Source organism: Apus apus, chromosome 3 (assembly GCF_020740795.1).
Source record: "Apus apus isolate bApuApu2 chromosome 3, bApuApu2.pri.cur, whole genome shotgun sequence".
In the NCBI taxonomy this organism is placed as follows: domain Eukaryota; kingdom Metazoa; phylum Chordata; class Aves; order Apodiformes; family Apodidae; genus Apus; species Apus apus.
The window spans coordinates 50,701,299-50,720,734 of record NC_067284.1 but is presented as its reverse complement, the minus strand read 5'-3'; the positions used below and the strand labels follow the sequence as shown (position 1 = coordinate 50,720,734).

The 19,436-nt window shown below is 41.2% G+C and overlaps 2 protein-coding genes across 9 annotated transcripts in view; one reads left to right on the top strand and one right to left on the bottom strand.

The window, feature by feature from the left end:
• Positions 1–19,436, bottom strand: part of MACROD2 (mono-ADP ribosylhydrolase 2) — an 890,240-nt gene that overhangs the window by 768,892 nt on the left and 101,912 nt on the right. The gene's annotated exons all lie outside the window — the stretch shown is intronic.
• FLRT3 (fibronectin leucine rich transmembrane protein 3) lies at positions 4,709–16,870 on the top strand. 2 transcript variants are annotated; one of them, XM_051613301.1, is made up of 3 exons: positions 4,709–4,842; positions 12,456–13,199; positions 14,290–16,870. In XM_051613301.1, exon 3 carries the CDS (start codon positions 14,335–14,337, stop codon positions 16,282–16,284), a length of 1,950 nt encoding a protein of 649 aa, XP_051469261.1. In that variant the 5' UTR covers positions 4,709–4,842; positions 12,456–13,199; positions 14,290–14,334; the 3' UTR covers positions 16,285–16,870. The 2 variants fall into 2 exon arrangements, with proteins under 2 accessions (XP_051469261.1, XP_051469262.1); XM_051613302.1 differs by lacking the exon at positions 4,709–4,842 and having other exon boundaries at positions 11,592–13,199.

The following is a 19,436-nucleotide window of genomic DNA, read 5'->3' as shown; positions in this document are numbered from 1 at the left end:
AGCAGTAAAGAAACCACAAAACCAACAGGCTAAACAGGAACACGGACAGGAAAAAGTCATCCACCCCAAGCCCCTTCTTAGCAAGCCACAAATCACTGCTGCTTTGCATACCTCTATTCTTGAAGGCCAGCTTTGGGCAGCTGTCACATAAGGAGCAATTAAAACTCCAAGAAAAAGAATTCAGGACAAAAGCTGCACTAATTTTTTTTTTCTTTTGATATTTCTGGAATTAAAAAAAAAAAAAGGAAAAGTATTTCTCTACTACTGAGAGACATATAGAGGCAGGCACACAAATGGATTTCCTGCTTTTTTTGGCTCAGTATAGGCTGCATCCATAAAAACTTGAATCTGCAAATATAAAAAAATACCCTCAGGGAAGAAGGACAGCAGATTTGTCCTCTACAGGATTCTTCCTCACACATACTAGATGTTACTAAGAACCTCTAGGTTTTCGGGGAACACAATTTTTCCTTTCTGTGAGAAAGTAAAAGCATACAGAAAGTCCATCACTTATTTGTAAAGTTTGCAAGCGTAAACTCAATATCCTTCGTATCTGTGAAGGGAGTTCTCTCTTTTCCTCCCAAAAACTTTGTCATGGTGACTTCATGGTTTCACAATTAACAAATCGAGAAAATTGCCTTCTAAACACAAAAAGCAATGAGCCTTAAGCATTAGGAGCCAGCTTTCTTGGTATGGACTTCACCCAGACAGTTTTCTTTAACCAGTTCTGTATGTTCTGTAAATAATAAAAAATAAATACCTTACTCATAGGCTTTGCAATTTAAAGTACCCTATTAAGTTTCTTAATTTTGCTATCAATAGCACATGATCTGATAAGCAAAAGTGTTTATTTGCCTTAGGAAAAATAGAGATGTGGTTGCATCAGGGGTGTTTCTGAGTTGACAGGGCTCTTCCCTTGGGCTGTTTAGGAGAGCTGGAAAGAAGCACAGGGAGTGAGAATGGAGAGAGGGAGAAATGGCAGAAAGCACAGGTGCAGTGGTCTCATCTCCCTTACAGACAGCTCAAAAGAATAATCACAACTATTATCTCTTAAACACTGCTGGTTCAGGGAAAAAAAAAGTAAAAAAGCACTCTTGAGCCCACCTAATTTTAAACAAGTATTTAGCTTTGGATTCTTCATACCTCTTTAGCTCCCCTGTGAACTGACTTGCATGATTACCTTCTCATTTTCGTTACATTTGACACAGAGCTGCTGCACCAACTTTGAGAAAGTACTCTATATACTGACACAATGCTGAAAGCTGTATTTGACCAGCATTTATTTTTGAAGGAATGCATCCAAAACTGGATTCTAATCTTGAATTGTTTCAGAACATTTAAAGATTAAACTCTAATAAAAACTGGAATTTGTATTTCCCAATAAACTGTAATTAGAAAATACCAGAAAACCTTACAGGACATGTAACATACTAAGATTCATATATTAAAGAGCTTTCTTTTCTTAGATGTCTCTACAAATCAACCAATGCCTGGCTTGGATTTGGGACAGCCTGCTTTGAAAAATCAATATAGCCTGATAAAAGACTAAAGCTAAAAACCACTAACATTCATTTCAGGGTACTTCATTGACTATCAAACTATTACTCTCAGCTTTATCTATAAGAAATCTGTCCTTGAGAAGCTTGAAGAAGCAATGGTTCAGTTTCAATGTTTGAAGTCAGCCCTCCCCTTCTCTGTGCTGAGGATGAGTGATCTCAGATTCAATTTCCCTTGCTGGTCAATGTGTTTGGTTTCTTAACATTTCATAAATGTCCTGCCCAGAAACGTTTATGACTGGAACCTGATTTACAGCAAGACAAAGTAGATCCAAAACGCCTGTCAAGTCACAGCAAGAGCCACTTAGGTCAACCTTTGGCTGAGGGAGTTCCCAGAACTGTGATTCTTCTCCTACCATCAGGGTGCTCAGTAAAAAAAAACCCACAGCAGCAGTATCATTATGACATTGACCTAATAACACCTTACAAATGTGTGTTATAAACTTGCATTAAAACTCTTTGAAACACATTATGTAGTGTAAGTACTCTGAATTTCCCATCTGTCACCTTTTAAACTCTCTCAGCCCACCAAGTGTTAGTTAACAAGATTGGTGTCCTTGAAAGGCAATTTCCCTATAGGTCTGACAAGAACTTCAATCTCTGTGTCAGTAGCATTAATTAATTTTATAAACAAAATACAGTTAAAAGACAATTTTAACTCAGAAATTCAATTAAAGTATCTCATTATATTCCTAAGGTTTGATACATCTGTATTCCACGTGTATATTTTTATTCCCCACATATGAGTAACTCCAATGGAGAAGTTTCTCCATTCTCCTAGAATTCAAGAGGCCCTGAATTTCTGTCTTTCATGAGGAAGATAAAGAACATAGTCCAGCTTTCCACATCCAACAGGGTTGGGTTTTTTTTGTGAAGAGTATTTTAAAGGCTATCCATGTTCTTAAGAAATATATTTATGGAGTTTACACAAAGGAATACAGTAAAAAATCTGCTTGCAACAGCACATTAAAGACCTTTCAGTACTCTAGTGCAGCTGTGACCTGGTAAAATCTAATTATTTCTCACGTTTGTTGGAATTCTCCAGGAATATTTACTGTAATTTCTAACCAGTGCCATAAGCACTGGGCCAGCCTTAGAATAAAACGGAGACAGCTGAATCCTCACCATATATATCTCTATCTTATGAATATCCCACAGATATAAATTATGGCTTAGAAAAATGGCACAGCAACATAATGTTGGAATCTGTTAACTAATACAACTAAGGAAGGCATGAGAAATACCAAATACGTGATTATTTTTTTTAAATGCTACTATAATCTTAACAGAATCTCAGTTAAAAAAAAAAAAATCTATAGGATATTCACAGCATCTCAAAAGGCCTTCTGCATTACCATAGCCCACTTTTCTGCCCACACGACAAGACGCTGTAAAACCAAGGGTACCCATATTTGTCTGGTACATGTACATACGTATCCATACAGCCACACATATAAGATCTTTATGTAATACAGTTGTATATACTGAGCTGGTTAGGGCACAGCTCACTCTGCCAGAACTATCAATACAGACAATTGTACCTTAACTTGAAGTCAATTTTATTATTAGGTTTTACTCTCCTTGGGGAAAGATTAGAATTGAAGTGCTAGACAGAAAAAAAGTATTTTCCCTCATTCTTCAAGTAAAATCAATCTGGGATCTTTTATTTTTTTTTTTAATTAGCTGAATAAATACAGCATGCACATAATATTTCAAACATCTAAATATCAAATACACCACGCAGCATTCAAAAATCTATGAAAAGTATTATTGATAAAAGATTTGACAGTTTCTAGTTTGTCTGTATTTGTTTTTTTCAAAAGGCAAACAAAGGGAATTTAAATATGCAAACATTATACAGAAAATGCAACTTTCTCTTGATTTCCATAGGCCTTAAGGAAACCAAGCTCTCTCTAGATTTAACATCTTGATACCAGCAAAAAGTGCAACCACAGCACAACTGGGGCCAGCCGAGACGGTTTCCAGGAGCCTGCCATTCCCTGGACATCAGCTCCTGGTGCTAGGGAAGAACACCACGTTGAAGCAGCAGATGGCCAACACCACCTAAGTGCTAAGGAGAACAGGACTCTGGTGGAGGCAGTGGCTGTCTACCTTGCAAGAAAGCCCCATTTTGATGGAAAACATCAACTGCATCTGCCAAATTCAATGCTACTTCTCTAAGTCAGTAAGCTACGAATAAAGTAAAAATATGTTTTATGAAGAAAAAAAAACATCTGGGGAATATATTTTCTAGCTTGTCCTGGGACTGCTGTGAAGCTTTACTTTCGTTAGAAGAGCAGAAAGTTTATTTCCCAGCGGAAAATCCCTGAGGACGCCTGCCAGGCCCGGCCCCTGCCCTCCTGGGTCTCCGTCTCGCCAGGCGTGATAAGGTATCTCCAAGGGAGCGCCGTCCCGGGTGGGGCACCAAAGCCAGGCTCTGCTTATCCACTCGCTGATTTCCAAAGGCACGAGGTGCTGATACCTCACGACAAACCTTTAAACCCGCCGCAGCCGCCTCCGCAGCCTGCCACGCCGCCAGCGAGGAGCTGCGGCGCGGCCACCGCGTCTGGAGGGCGGCGCTCCGGGCCGGCTCTCCCCGCAGCGGCTGAGCAGGGCGACACCGACTTAGCGGCGTTTCTCTTTGGAAAAGCCCGTGTACCCCTCACAGCCACCCCCCCCCCCGCCCTCCGACGATCCAGCGCCCGGCGGCGGGCGGGCTGAGGGTCCCGGCGGGGACCCCGACTCCCGCCCCCGGGGAGGAACGGGCAGCGCTGAGGGGACGGGGCGCCCGCGCCGGCCGCCCAGCACAGCCAGCAGCGGCGCCGCCGCCGCCGCTCCGCCGACAAACAAGGCAGGGGAACGAAGCAGCAGCCAGGACAGCCCCGCAGGCGCAGCCGCCCCGGCCCCCCCCGGGTCCCGCTTCCCCGGGTCCCGCAGGGACCGGGCGCCGCCGCCGCCCCTCCCCCCGCCCCGCGCGCCCGTGGCGCCGCCTGCTGCGCCCCCTAGCGGCCGCCCCGCCGCCGGCCCCGCCCCCGCCGCCGGCCCCGCCCCCGGTGACGTCTGGCCCCGCCCCCCGACGGCTCGCGCCTGCCGCCGCGACTTGAGGGCGCGCGCCGAGCTCCGCGGCTGCCCCGCGCCAGCGCAGCCACCGCTCCGCGCCCCGCTCCGCGCCCCGCACCGCGCCCGCCGCTCCGTCCTGCCCTCAGCCTGCTCCAGCCGTCACTGGAATTACCGCGGCGGCCGCGCTGTAAAGCAGGGATCGCCCCCTTTTTCCGCGCCCCCGCAGGTAAGTGCGGGAGAGAAGCCCTTTCTCCGCGGGAGCTGCGCCGATCGGGCTACGGGAGGGGATGAGAGGAGCTGGAGGAGGGTGCGGCGGGAAGTTTGGGCAGACGCGCACACCCCCTCGCCAGCTGCGGGGTGCGAGCGCGGCGCTGCGGCGGGGAGCTGCCCGCCGGCTGCGCGGCAGGGCGCGCAGGAGCGCGGAACGCCGCGGCCACCCCTGCGGGCACGGCGGGGGCAGCAGCCGGCCGGCCTCTGCCCACCCAGCTCCGCCGCGCACTTCGGGCTGCTCCTGAAACCGGCCGCGCGGTGCCAGCCTTGCCCGGGAGCAAGATCCCAAAGCCGCCTTCCGCGGGAGCGGAGAGAAGCGCGGAGGGACCGCGCAGAGCTACCCCGCGGGGCTCCTTGCGCTCCGCCGGCCCTGGGACCCAAGCCCTTCGTTTCGATGGGGCGAGGTAGGGGATGAAGGTCTCTTCCTGCCCCTACCCCGCATTTCTCCCCTGGTTTGTAAAACTTCCCCCCCTCCTTGCTGCATAAATTAAAAAAAAAAAAAAAGGGAGGGGGGGGGGGCGGGGGGCGAGCGCGGTGGTGCTGTCTCTCCTCACGCACAAAGTCTGCGGGCGAGGAGATGGGGAACAAAATGGTCGCACATACGTTAAAAGAAAGAATGCAACAGGCCCAAATTCCTTCCAAGACGCCCCACTTTCTTTGGGGAGAAGAGCTGGCGGCTGATCCTCCTTGACATCCTGAAGGGCCCTGCCTAGTTTTAACCAACTTTTTCTGCTGTTTTCCGTTTATAAAGGAATTGTCTGCCCGCCTACAGGAGCGGCAAATTCAGTTATAAATGGGTCGCCAATAAATGTTTCGCCCACTCCTTCCTTTGCACACCTCATCTCTGTGTTATCCTCGCCCCGAAAACCGTTTCACGACGGGGAGACGTGCCGGAGTCTTTCCCTTTTCCCGATTTCCCGGTTCCCTCCAACACAATTCGGAGCTGCAACTTAGTTGCTACAGCCGAGCCCGAATAGCCCTGCATTTCCCAGCGCAGCGCTCCTGCTTCCCAGCATCTGCCATAGCGTACGGCATCCAGGCACAGCTTGTTGGTTTGGGGGTTGGTTTTTGGGTTTTGTTTTCTTCTTCGTGGGTTGGTTGGTTTGGGGTTTTTTTTTGGTTCCTGCCTAGTTTTCAAGATCACCCCTTTGAGGAATAAAAGCTCCGCTCCTTGCACAGACAGTTGCCTTCCTGGCTTAGTCCTTCTCTTTGAGGTCGCCTAAATTTTCATCTCTCCGGCCGCAAAGGGGTTTGAGCACAACCCTGGCGCATCCACTCCCAACTTGCGAGGAGTGTTGCAAAACGCGACGAGGAGCGCGTGTAATTAACTAATTCGTGGAGTGCTGTGAGCCATGGGTTGCTAATTGGGACTGAAGGCAAGTCGCTTCCCTTCTTCAAGGGATCAATTCTGGTCAGTTAACAGAGCTCAGCGGAGTATTTTGTACACCAGGTTCGCACCGAAATGCAGAATTACATTACAATTAAATCGTATTTTTCCGCAAACGAGCACGTCTGCTGAATGCCTCTTCTTATTGCCACTTAAAAAAAGATTATGCACGTTTTTGATTTTCAATTAAATCCTCTGAGCAGACAAAAAAAAAAAAAAGTATAGAAACAAGAGGTTGGAAATGTTCAGACTTAAAAAAAAAATAATAAATGGAAAACCAGTAGTTCATTATCCTGACCCCAATTTCCTTGCCTAAAATGTACTGCCCAAAAAGATAGAAGCATCAATTATGCTCACCATCTACTGCCTGGGGATATGGCGTCCTAATGAACATTTCTTTGAATTAGAGTGAAAAATGCGTTTGTCAATTCAAGTGTACAAAGAAAAGAATTATCTGCTATAAAACAGAAAGATCAGTATGTATATTCCTTCTCAATATATGACACACGTTAGGTCATATTTAAGAGGTTTCAGTGCCCTTCCTTAAAAAAAACAAACAAACTAAACCACACCAAAAAAACATCCTAAAACAAACAAAAAAAAACCACAAAAACTCTTGAGTTTCCTTTAATTTATTCCAAAGCATACAATACAGCCCTGTTTAAGATAGGTTTTCAAATATTTCATAAACAAAATGTATACCTGGGTTTATAAAAAGCCAATTATCTTAAAATATACTGAGGTTATTCTAATCCTTCTATTCATGCTGCTATCAAGCTTTTCTATTTTTCCATCTACGTTTAATCACTTCTAAAAGCTGCATTTTTTTCCTCCCTTCTGTGTTCCTCCTGTATACCAGAATCAGTGACAACCCATGGCATATATTTTAAATGCTAATTCTTTATTTTGCACATTCGTACCACTTGCTTTAACTGGAGAGCGATCAGATAAATACCGTAGTTAATACAATCAGCATGGGAAATAAGATTGTTGCAAACTCTGAAAGAGTGATTCTTTTGAATTTTTTTATTTTTATTCCCCCTCCTTTGGAAACTGCCTCTGTTCTTCTCAACAGGAGTCTTTGTTGTAATTAAAGCAGAGAAAACTGGACAGCAGCAAAAACCATCTGACTTGTGGCCCTTAAAAGCAGTTTTTGTAGCGTGTAACACCCCCCAGTGGGCAAAAAAACTCTGTAGTAAACTCTCAGCAAGCTTTTAATATCCAGAAATAAAGTGTATACGTTTTATAGCAAGAACAAAATAAAGACACATTTCTGGGTTGGGTGGGTTTTGGTTTAGGTTTCTGTTTTGTTTGGGGTTTTGTTTTGTTTTTCATTTTCCCTTTGTAACCAGTAATTTGAAGTTGAAAGATATTATGTAAAGCAACAGTGAGTAATCAAACCCATAGCTGGAGTTTGCAAACTTGGCATTGCAATTATTTGAAGTGGCTTTAGTTGGTAGATGGCCATCTTTTGTCTCCTTTTAGCAGGAAGCATGGATGCTAATGGCTACTTATTTCTGAAGTTCTTTTCCTTAATCACTTCAAAGTAAAGGAGTGCACAGAAGAATTAATATGTGATTGCTTACATTTATTTTTAATAAATGACCAAATATCACTCGGGGCAGGCACCTCGAGGAGTGTTCAGTAAATATATTACATCACCACAAACACTGTTCTCCCCTTTCAGGAGCTGTAAGAATTCAAGCAATCTCACAGCTTCACTCTTTTCCAAGTCTTGTGTTTTGAGGAGCAAGTTTAGTAACCAGGAGATAAGCAAGAAATTGTTTTAAAAGTGAAAGAAAACTAGTGAAAATGTATCCAGGGTTGGAGTAGTTATTTTTACATGCCAGACGTTTTGTGCCAGGACCTCCCTATCAGGTATAATTCCACCTAAACTTGTCAAGAGGGAAAAAACCCTAACATTACCTTGAAACAATAGGAGCATTTGTTCTCTATTCTTGTATTTTAAGCACTGGCAAGTTACCTCAGCAGCAGCTCTCAAAAGAAAACCTAGAAGCCATAATTGGCTAAACTCAGAGCACTAAAACACCAAACAAGAAACACTCCCCCTCAAAGTGCTTTTTGAACCTGCAACCTTTGCAGAAGCAGAGTAGTCAAAACAAGAGAGTGGGGGGGAGGGGGAATATCATAATAGTCTGGATCTTCTCAACCTAGCATCTTCAAAACCAGGAGATGTTTTAAAAGTAAACTTCAGAAGAGAAAAACTCTTCAGTTAATTTTCATCCTCTACAGCAAATACTGGTTTGGCTCATATTAGGCGTGGAGTCAAGCTTTTATTCAGAATTCATTTCTCAGTCAGTCACTTGCATTTGAGGGAAGATCACATCAAAATTCGCATTTTTAAGACACCTGAGTTAGAACTAAGAAGACAAAAGCAATATTTAACTACTAGACAAGGGGGGAATACAGTTTTCTACAAGTAAATAAAACCTTCTCCAGCAGAAGAAAAAACCTTCAAATTTCACCAGAACAGAGATGCAACCTGACTGAAAGACTCACTCTCACTTTAACAAAATCCCTTGCATTCTTTACCCCTTGGAAAGACATCTAGAGGACCTTCTGCTTGCCTAGCACCAAACAAAAGACTGGGGCACCTTCCTGAAATATGATGATCGTGGAAATTGCAGCTCCTAGACAGGGTGCTTAGAAAGCATTTTGCTGTCACTATCAACTAACCTGAGTAATACACTTAAAGAAAACAAAGCATGGGCATTGTTTTTAAGTGTAGATTAGCACTTAAAAACTTTAAAAACAAAAGTTGGTGAAACTATTTAAGAGGCAGGTTGACGACCACTGTAAGCTAAACTGACAATATATGCAGTAGACAGACTTCACAAGTATTTTAAAAGATGGTAAGCATATTTTATGCTTCTGATACATTCTGATTATAAACAAATAGAGAGGTAATTCTGGAATGTAAGTACACAGGTTAAGCAAAATTGTTAGGCTTATCAAGTATGCATATTCTGATATTAACTTGAAGTGATACTCTTGTCACTTACAAACTAAAAATACCGGGCTGTTTCCTTTTTCCCTGATACTTTGATGGTTTGCAAGAAGCCACTGAACTACCCAAGTTCCTGCTGGAGAACACAGAGGTAGATTAGAAATTCAAATAAGCATTGTGTGACCTCAGGTGAGGCAGGTCTTGATTTTATGCAATTTTTATCAGCATGGAAAGAACAGATAGTTTGGCAATTACTATTTTTTTTTTTAACTCCTAACTTTTCAAATATACAAAAACTATTCCCTTTTTTTTTTTTTTTTTTTTTTTTTTTTGACCATTGCCTGCAGGCCAGGGAGTGCAGGCAGACTCAGTATCTTCTAGTAAATGCAATATTCTTTGGTATATTTTTCTTGTATAGTGCAAATCACTTTGAACTTTTCAAAATAAGATGTCTCCCTGCTTAGCTGTACCACGGCAGTAAGTGCAGGCATGATGCTCACACATTACCACTATCTGTAGTAATACACTTGCTTACGCAATGTCCCAGGAAAAGTAATTTAACCATGCAGTTCAGGAAAGTTCATGAAAACATTCAACTTGCCATAAAGATAAGCAAAAAAAGCTGCTGTTTGGTTGCTCTAGTGTTACTTTTGTTACCAAAATGTCATTTTTTTGCTTTTAAAAGGGAATATTAGCACATACTTTCTAAAATCTGCTCTGTTCAAAAACAATGGCTTCTTTCAAAACCATGTGTCCATGAAGCCTCCCAATTTGATGCTGCAGAAACCTGGACAGTGTCTGTACCAGTGGGGGTCACTTTTCTTTTCATCCTGCCGGATCAGCTATAATGACTTGGATGTCAGGGAATATTTAGAGACAGCTGAAAAAGAGGAAAGTTGGAGCATGGCAGCAGGATTCCCTTCTCTGTAGACAGATCCCTGGAGCCTTTGATATGCAAAAACATTGTTTTCAGCTATGGCTTGAGATATAAAAGGGAAGTGCTAGATATCAAACAATCAAAACCTGAAGAAAACTATTCTAAGTTTAAAAAAAGGGAGTGGGGGGTATAGTCTTAATCCACATTTTTGAAACACTGTTGTCTTCTCCAAAGAGACCTGCCTTTATTTTTCTTTCTCTTGTTTTCATGTAATTTTGAGAGAAGGGATAAAAAAATTCCAAGAACTTAATGAGCTTTAGTGCTTTTATTTTAATCCTACACATTACTGCTATTATAATAGTGGCAATAAATGAAAGCATGACTATCAAATGGAGCAAAGAGGAAACATTTTATGTGCTGGGAAGGTAAAACAAATGAACTCAGTTTCTCTTCTGTGTGTGTATATATAATATATGCATACTAGAGCTTCTGTTTTGCTTAAGACTAAGATGTTTCTTGCAGCTCTAAAAGCTCTGAAGAAAATTCATGTTTGGGTTTGGCTTTTTTTTAGCAAGTACTCAAAAGGTATTGTAACCTTCAAATGCCTATTTAAGAAATCCGTATTCCTGCTTCACAATATACTTTCAGAAAATACCCTCTTATCACAACTTCACCTTAGTTCCTCAGAGACTCTTACGCAGCTGTTTGTAATAAAGTTTCAGGAATAGAGCTTGAACTTCTTTGCCCACTTCAGTAATAGACACCAAGAAAACTGGACCCTGCAAGAATATGGAGCCTTTTTGGTTTATTTTACAATGATTGCATAATTTACCCAAATTACGTAAGTAACAACAAAAAAGCATTCCCTTATATTCTAAAATGTAGCCACACAGACTTGAGTTTTTGCCTTAAATAAAGCATACATTACTTATTTATGTCACAGTGGGGGTTCTGTCATTTTAAGTTACTATTTTCATTACACTATTGCTGAAAACAAGGTGCAAAAACAAAGCTCTGATGAGCATGAAGACAGCATCAGGAGGAAAAAAGGCTTTACCCCTCCCTCACTCGACAGCCACACCATCTCTAAGTATGGGGCTTTTTCTTCCCCCCCCTTTGTAATGGTAAACTTTTTTAATCTTAAAAAGAGCAGCATAATTTTTATCTATGTAAATAATTTTGTATCATTGCGTGTTTCCTGCTGCTACAGGAGTATGACTGAGCTATTTCATGATGGACCTGCTTCAAGTTGCAAAAAAGAGTGTTTTTAAACAGACTATTTCTTTTTAAGTCTTAACATTTTCTGAAGGACCAGAAGCTACTCCAGTTAAGCTCCTAGGAAGGCAGCTAAGCAAGCATTACTCAGCATGCTGTTTCTTCCCAAGGATTGTGCTCAGTTCTCTGGACACCATGCTGTCACAAAAGAGAAGCAAATAAGGTTTAAGGATTTTTTTCATTTTAGATTCACCCACTTCTATTTCAGACATAGAAACCACATGCTCTCAGGGAACACAGACTTGTTATCTCACTGGATGCTTTCTGGAGTAGTGATACGAAGTAGCCCCGGTTAAAAATACCATAAAAAATAACCAAGTAATGAAGAGTTCTTCAAGAAATAGGAACAGCCAAGATTAATTTTTTTGTATTTTTTCTTTAAGTTAGAAAAATCAGCTAAAATACTAATCTAACACCACTTACACAGTGCAAACTGACGTACAATAGTGTAGAAGTTCAGACCACAAGTGAAGGCCATTTAATGGACAAAATCCATGTATGTATCTCTGTTGTCAAAGAGTTGATGCAGAAGCTTACTTAGCTAGTCCCCAAATTCAAAATCAACCTCCTGCAAATGTAAAACATTAATACCATATTTTAGCCAAACCATTTCCCTGTTCATCCAGTAACTACTGAATGGTAATTAGCTCCCTTTACAGTTAAAACCAAGGAAAACATCATCACCTACCTCAGTTTACCAAGAACACAAAGGAAGCAACCATTCTGGCCTCCTCCAAGGAGGCAGGGCTGACATTTGTAATCAGGTGGGAACCATCATTTACAAATACTTTTTAACTGTCTGTCAATTCAGGATGACTTTATTTGCTACTGAAATAAAGCAAAATATTGTTCCAGCAAAAAATGCTGTAAATTGAGACTGAACAGCAAAACATTTTACTTAAGAGCTCTGTATCTTTCTGAAATACCAGTATTGTGGGAAAAGAAGATGTGCTAGTCAGTAAGCATATAATTATTTATATAGGGGATGCAACATAACTCTGAATACTAGTGTCCTCTGGTTGTTACTAATTCCAATTTTTTTGTTTGTTTTTACTTTTGCAGGAAATCTAAGAGTTCAAGGAAAGCTATAAAAGGGGAGTTTTCTGGGAAGAAAATATTTTTTGTGTGTTTGTTCTGTTGGTTTTTTTAATGAAGAAAACCATCTGAATTGTTTCTGCAGTAGAGTAACTTGCATTCTTGCAGCACAGGAGTAATTCTTTCCTGCATTACGAATTTGGAAGAAGTGTTAAAAAAGTGAGAGTCAGAAAATGGTTCTCTCGCTGTGTGGATTTATCAGGATGTAGCTACTGTACAAAGTTTATACTTGGATAATTCTGGAGAGGAAAAAGTAGCCTCTTTCCTGACCTTCTGAAGGGGCTACCATCCTTCAAGCCTCAGCATAATGAATAGTTTCCATCACGGGGCAGTGAAGTTACCACCTCCGACTACTACGCTGCAAAGAAGAGTTCGTAAGAGCTACAAAGAAAGTAATTCCTGCTAAAGGCATTAAACCAAACAAAAGAGGCTCTTCATTCACAGACTTTACACGAGGACAAAAATAGAGGGAAGCTGAAGCTTTTCTCCACCCTGTCCTGGTGTGCTTATGTACCATGATAAATCTTGGTTGGAATGCTCATTGAGTATCGTGCCAGGAGCCAGGAAACACACCACCGAGAAGGACCATCTGAGTAAACACAGTTGAGACAAAAACAGCTCCATGGAGTAAACCAAAAGAGTGCCTCACGAGAAAGACACTCCTTTACTGGATATCCTCAAGCACAAAATTTACTCATACTTTTAAATACGGTAGGATCAATATTAATTTATTTCCTTTTCTGTGCCTCGGAGAATAAAGTTCAATTAATATATGAACCCACAAGAGAAAGAGGTCATGACACTGCTTCATGCATAGGTCATCTTGCAGAAGTTCTCACAACCCTAATTACAATAGTAATTGAATGATGTTGTCTTAAAAGCTATAAAAATGCTAATTATCTGAGCTCAGTATACAAACAGACTACAAATTTCAGTCTCAAGAGTTAATTTATATTACCCTACCCTGCACAGGTTGAACTAATAAGATGGGAAAATGTGGTTAAACCTGCCAGATAGACTCTTATTGTGTACTGCTTAGTAAGAAGACTTCTGAGAATGGCAAATATTTAAACATTAAATTAGGCATGTCACAAAATATTCCATCCAGTCAACTAGAAAGCCCTAGCTCTACCAGCTACGTCAGTTTGTTAGCTACCTACCAGTTGTAATATTCACCTTTCTGAACATTCCAGCTCAAAAACCAAGTAAACCAGGCTGCAGTATTTCTAAGACAGACAACATGATGTTGACCACTTGGAAAACCTTGGGGAAAAAAGTCTTTAGCTGACCCTTGCTCTTTTGTCTGCATTTAATGCCTTGCCATTAAGGACTTTTTTGAACCTCCAAAATATCTACCACTAAACTTGTGGGTTTGGTAAGGAGTTTATAGTTCACTTCAGGGCTCCTGGGGTAGTTAGCTGGCTTAGGAATTACTTCTTATCTTTCAGATATAGAATGGTTTACTTGAACTCTGGTGTGACTTCAGCTCTGTACTTAACTGGTATCTGTGAACAAAGATTGTCTCTACACATGAAATGTGAAGGAATCCTTAGAAAGAGCCTTCGCTTAAGCAAAACAATTTACTTTAAGTCAATTTACTATGCAGATTAACCTTTTAACTTTATTGAATTAGTATAAGTAGTGGTACACTTATTGATGTAAGGAAAAGAAAGTAAAAACATGTCTGCAAGCTTGAATTTTGGTTTAATATGTCTGTTTCAGATGTCTGCTGTAATGTTGAATTTTCATTGCAGTTTCTTCACTGATGATCTGGATAATTTTGTTTGTTTGGTTTTTTTAGATTGTTGAAGATCAGAACTGTATACAAATCTCATCATTCCTGACCATGATTAGTGTAACGTGGAGCATCTTCCTAGTTTGGACTAAAATAGGGCTGTTCCTTGACATGGCACTTCATTCTGTTAGTGCCAAACCATGCCCTTCAGTATGTCGCTGTGATGTGGGTTTCATATATTGTAATGATCGCGATTTGACGTCTATTCCTACAGGAATCCCAGAGGATGCTACTACCCTCTTCCTTCAGAACAATCAAATAAATAATGCTGGGATTCCTTCAGAACTGAAGAACTTGCTTAGGGTGGAAAGAATTTATTTATACCACAACAGCCTAGATGAATTCCCCACTAACCTCCCTAAGTATGTTAAGGAACTGCATTTGCAGGAGAATAACATAAGGACCATTACTTATGATTCACTTTCACAAATTCCTTATCTGGAAGAACTGCATTTGGATGATAATTCCGTTTCTGCGGTTAGCATCGAGGATGGAGCCTTCCGGGACAACATCTATCTCAGACTTCTTTTTCTCTCTCGAAATCACCTTAGCACCATTCCCTGGGGTTTGCCTAAAACGATAGAAGAGCTACGCTTGGATGATAATCGTATTTCCACAATTTCAGAGCCGTCCCTTCAAGACCTTACAAATCTAAAACGCCTTGTTTTAGACGGAAATCTTCTAAATAATCATGGATTAGGAGACAAAGTCTTCATGAATCTCGTCAATCTTACAGAACTGTCATTGGTCCGCAATTCGCTCACAGCTGCCCCGGTAAATTTGCCAGGAACAAACTTAAGAAAGCTTTATCTTCAAGAGAACCACATCAACCGTGTGCCGGCCAATGCTTTCTCTTACTTAAGGCAGTTGTATCGACTAGATATGTCCAACAATAATATTAGCAATTTACCTCAGGGTGTCTTTGATGATCTGGACAACATAACTCAACTGTTTCTTCGCAACAACCCTTGGCACTGTGGGTGCAAAATGAAATGGGTGCGCGACTGGTTACAGTCATTGCCTTTAAAAGTTAACGTACGGGGACTGATGTGTCAGGCACCAGAGAAAGTCCGTGGAATGGCTATCAAAGACCTCAACACAGAACTATTTGATTGTAAGGACGATGGCGTGATAAGCACCATCCAAATCACTACTGCGGTACCAAACACACTGTACCCAGCCCAGGGACACTGGCCAGTATCTGTGACCAAACAACCAGACATCAAGACTCCCAACCTAAATAAAAACTACAGAACCACAGCAAGCCCAGTACGCAAAGTCATTACTATATTTGTGAAATCTGTAAGCACGGAGACAATTCACATCTCTTGGAAAGTTGCACTACCAATGACTGCTTTAAGACTCAGCTGGCTCAAGATGGGTCACAGCCCTGCCTTTGGATCTATAACTGAAACTATAGTTACAGGTGACAGAAATGACTATTTGCTCACAGCTCTTGAACCAGAATCACCATACCGTGTGTGCATGGTTCCCATGGAAACCAGCAACATCTATCTCTCCGACGAAACACCCGAATGCATCGAGACTGAGACAGCACCTCTTAAGATGTACAACCCTACCACAACCCTCAACCGGGAGCAGGAGAAAGAACCTTACAAAAACTCCAGCTTGCCCTTGGCTGCCATCATCGGTGGTGCGGTAGCACTGGTGGCCATCGCGCTGCTGGCCCTGGTCTGCTGGTACATCCACAGAAACGGGTCCCTGTTCTCCCGGAACTGCACCTACAGCAAGGGACGCCGGAGAAAAGACGACTACGCCGAAGCAGGAACCAAGAAGGATAACTCCATCCTAGAAATCAGGGAGACTTCTTTCCAGATGATACCAATAACCAACGACCAAGTGTCCAAGGAGGAATTTGTAATACACACCATTTTCCCACCTAACGGCATGAATCTGTACAAGAACAGCCACAGTGAAAGCAGTAGTAACAGGAGCTACAGAGACAGTGGTATTCCAGATTCAGATCATTCACACTCATGATACTGAAGGACACAAAAGACTGGTTTGGGTTTTGTTAGTTTTTTTGGTTTTGTTTTGTTTTTTAAAGAAAACGAGAAAAGACTGACTTAATGGTTGCTGTTCTACTGCAAAACACTGGATTAAAAGACTGACAAAGCAATGTACTGTACATTTGCCATATAATTTATATTTAAGAACTTTTTATTAAAAGTTTCAAATTTCAGGCTACTGCTGCGATTAATGTAGTGGGGAAACCTGACCACAATTCTATATTTTAGTATTTTTTAGTAATTTGTACTGTATTTTCCTTGCTAATATTGAAGTTACAGACCATTTAACTTTTGTGTTCTACTGAGTAAGATGACTTGTTGACTGTGAAAGTGAATTTTCTTGCCGTGTTGAGCAGTCAGAACATTCATCTGAGATCCTTGTAAGTGTAAGCACAGGCCATTTTTCACTTTGGTATCAATAAAATAATGTTGAACCTGGCAAATCAGGAAAATCAAGAAGTGGTTGCAAAGACACAGAGAACTTCTAATGTTGGGTCTATTAAATCTGTAAACCACAACAATATTCAATAAACAAAAATGCGTGTAGTAATGGGCAATATCAGCTGTCTGGATATATCCATTCAAGAATGGTGAAATCCAATTTAAAAGAAAATAATCAAATCGATGACATGCATGAGACTGAAGCTATTGACACATGGAGGGGGGGTGGAAATTGATCCCTGGAGGAAAGCATAATCAAATTCCTATCACGGATTTTTATTTTTTTTTTATGCACTAGACTCTACAAACCAAGGGGGTGGATATCGTTTAGGGATCAATTTCTGGTTATTAAAACCAGTGGTCTGCTTATTACAGAGAAAACAGTGATGGATGGTCACAGGCATTTGGGAGGCAAGGGCAGGAGGAGAGAGACAACACTTAAAACCTGCTTTAAACAGAAAAAGGGCTGAAGTGCAGTTCAGAAATTAAAAAGGAACAGGACAAGAAAAGACCACCCAGGCAATATAAGCAAGATCTCAAAATCTGTAGTCATGAAGGTAAACAGACAGTTGGGGAATAAATATGTTTGAAAGTGTATACACAAACAGTATACAGGTATGTGTTCTATATACTGCCATTACAGTCAGGAATACTGCCCATTACTGTCACTTGTCAGAAATTCCTTGATAAATCTGTAAAGTAACATGTTTCTTTCTGCCTTCCTACTGAACTATGAGCTATTTCATGTTTAAACCCCAAGCCATTCTTTGTTGCCATAATCATTTGTTTCTCAACTAAAAACCAAAGTGCTTTGTACGCCCTTTGGCCAGTCTTGTATGTGCCTTGATCCAACGCTACATGTATCAAGCTTTTAAAAACTAAAAAAGGAAAAAGGAAAAAAATAAAATACCCATTTTTTCATACTTAACTTCACTATGAAAAATATTGGTCTTATTGATTAATAAAGTTGAAAAATTCAAAATAATGCTGCACCTCTTCAGTGCACTGACAGGAGACTTACTCCGAAGCTACTACTTTTCAGGTCATGAGCTTCACCTTTTTCTGTGATCAGCTTGACAGTATCACACTTGCAGGGTTTCTTTTATTAATTGTTTGGAAACAAGTTTTCACAACTTTCAAGTGTGTCAATAATGAAAGGGATAGAAGGCACAGAGTTACAAGTCTCTGAGATTATTTTGAGATGTTTGTTTTTTTCCAACAGAAAACGCAAATATAAAGAAAAAAGGCTTAATATTTTGAACAATAACTTGGAAAGAAGGAATGTATACCAAACACAATTCTATTCTCTATGCGCTAATATAAAATTCTCTAATTGAGAATTTCAGCAATATTTGGCCTGTGTGTTTCCGTAAGAGTCACAAAAGATGGAAGATGACAAGAAAAAACAGTGACCAACACCAAGACTGATGGTTTCAGCAATCTGCAAACAGTCTCCTGCCAGGGCTCCATCTAACTGCACATACCCAAAACTACCAGTAACATAGTTCTATTGATCCTCATTTTCCGTATGTGCCTAGAGAAGTTTCTTTCTAAACCCCCTGTGCCACAGTAATATTTCCTTAACCTCACCTTCCGAAATGCCTCCTGCAGTTCCTGAGCAGTGGAGGAGCCCCAGGTGGAGGAACAGCACTGTGCTTCCCTACCAACCATACACAGATCATGTCTTCTCCTTGAAATGGAGCATTGATTGGATCCAATATACCAAAAGTAACAGAAAGGAGCATGTTAAACTAAGCAATTATGTGCTCAGTTCAGTGTAATGCACTAAAAAATATTTTTGCTTTGTTTTCCCATCAGGTGCAAATCCAGGGAAAGGTAAGAAAGCCAACAATAAGTATGAGGAGCCTTATTATGTTCTTCCGCAAAAGGCTTCCCAAGCAGTAAGCAGGAAAGGAAAACAAGCATAGGTGGAGAAGACAGATCTGGTTTTCATCTAAGCTAGAATACAGGGAACCTCTTCTGTCAAAGATTCACTTAATGGCTGGGTCACTGGCAAAAGGTTACTAGTTCTTTGCCATCAGCTCTCCCATAACAAAAGTCACTAAGTTTTGCTGGATTTTCAAGCTATTTACATGAAAACCTCTCTCCTACTTTACTCCAAATTTGTGTTGTAAAAGGGGTAAAAGAAAACTCAATGAGTACTCTTCCACACCTCTTCTGAGTCACCTCAGTGGAGGTAGCCCAGTAATGGTATGTACCATCTGCTGCACGTCTTGGGTTATGCCACTCAAAGATCATATTGGCTATAAAAAGGTTGCCGTTTGAGGAGGAGCTAATTGCATATGAAGGTTAAGTATGAGGACCTTTCATGTAAAATTTATGTACTGTGAGACAAATCCAAAGCAACTTCAGCAGGTTGGCTCAGTTATTGCTGGTTCATCTCCACCGGAAAGAGGTTAAAAAACTAGACAAGGGATTCAGTCCACTGCAAAGCAACAGGCCAGTTTTGCAGGGAGAGCTAGTATCCACCTACCACAATTTATGTCCATGGGAAAAAATGGCACATCATGCATCCAAGACCTTCCTTGCATTCTACAGCAACTTTAATGCAACATGCGTAATATTGAAATGTGCTTGAAACTGGCAAGTGAATTATTAATTTTAAACTAGACTCCTTCATTTTTTTCTTTTGATACTTAACAGAAATTATTTTTATTCTAT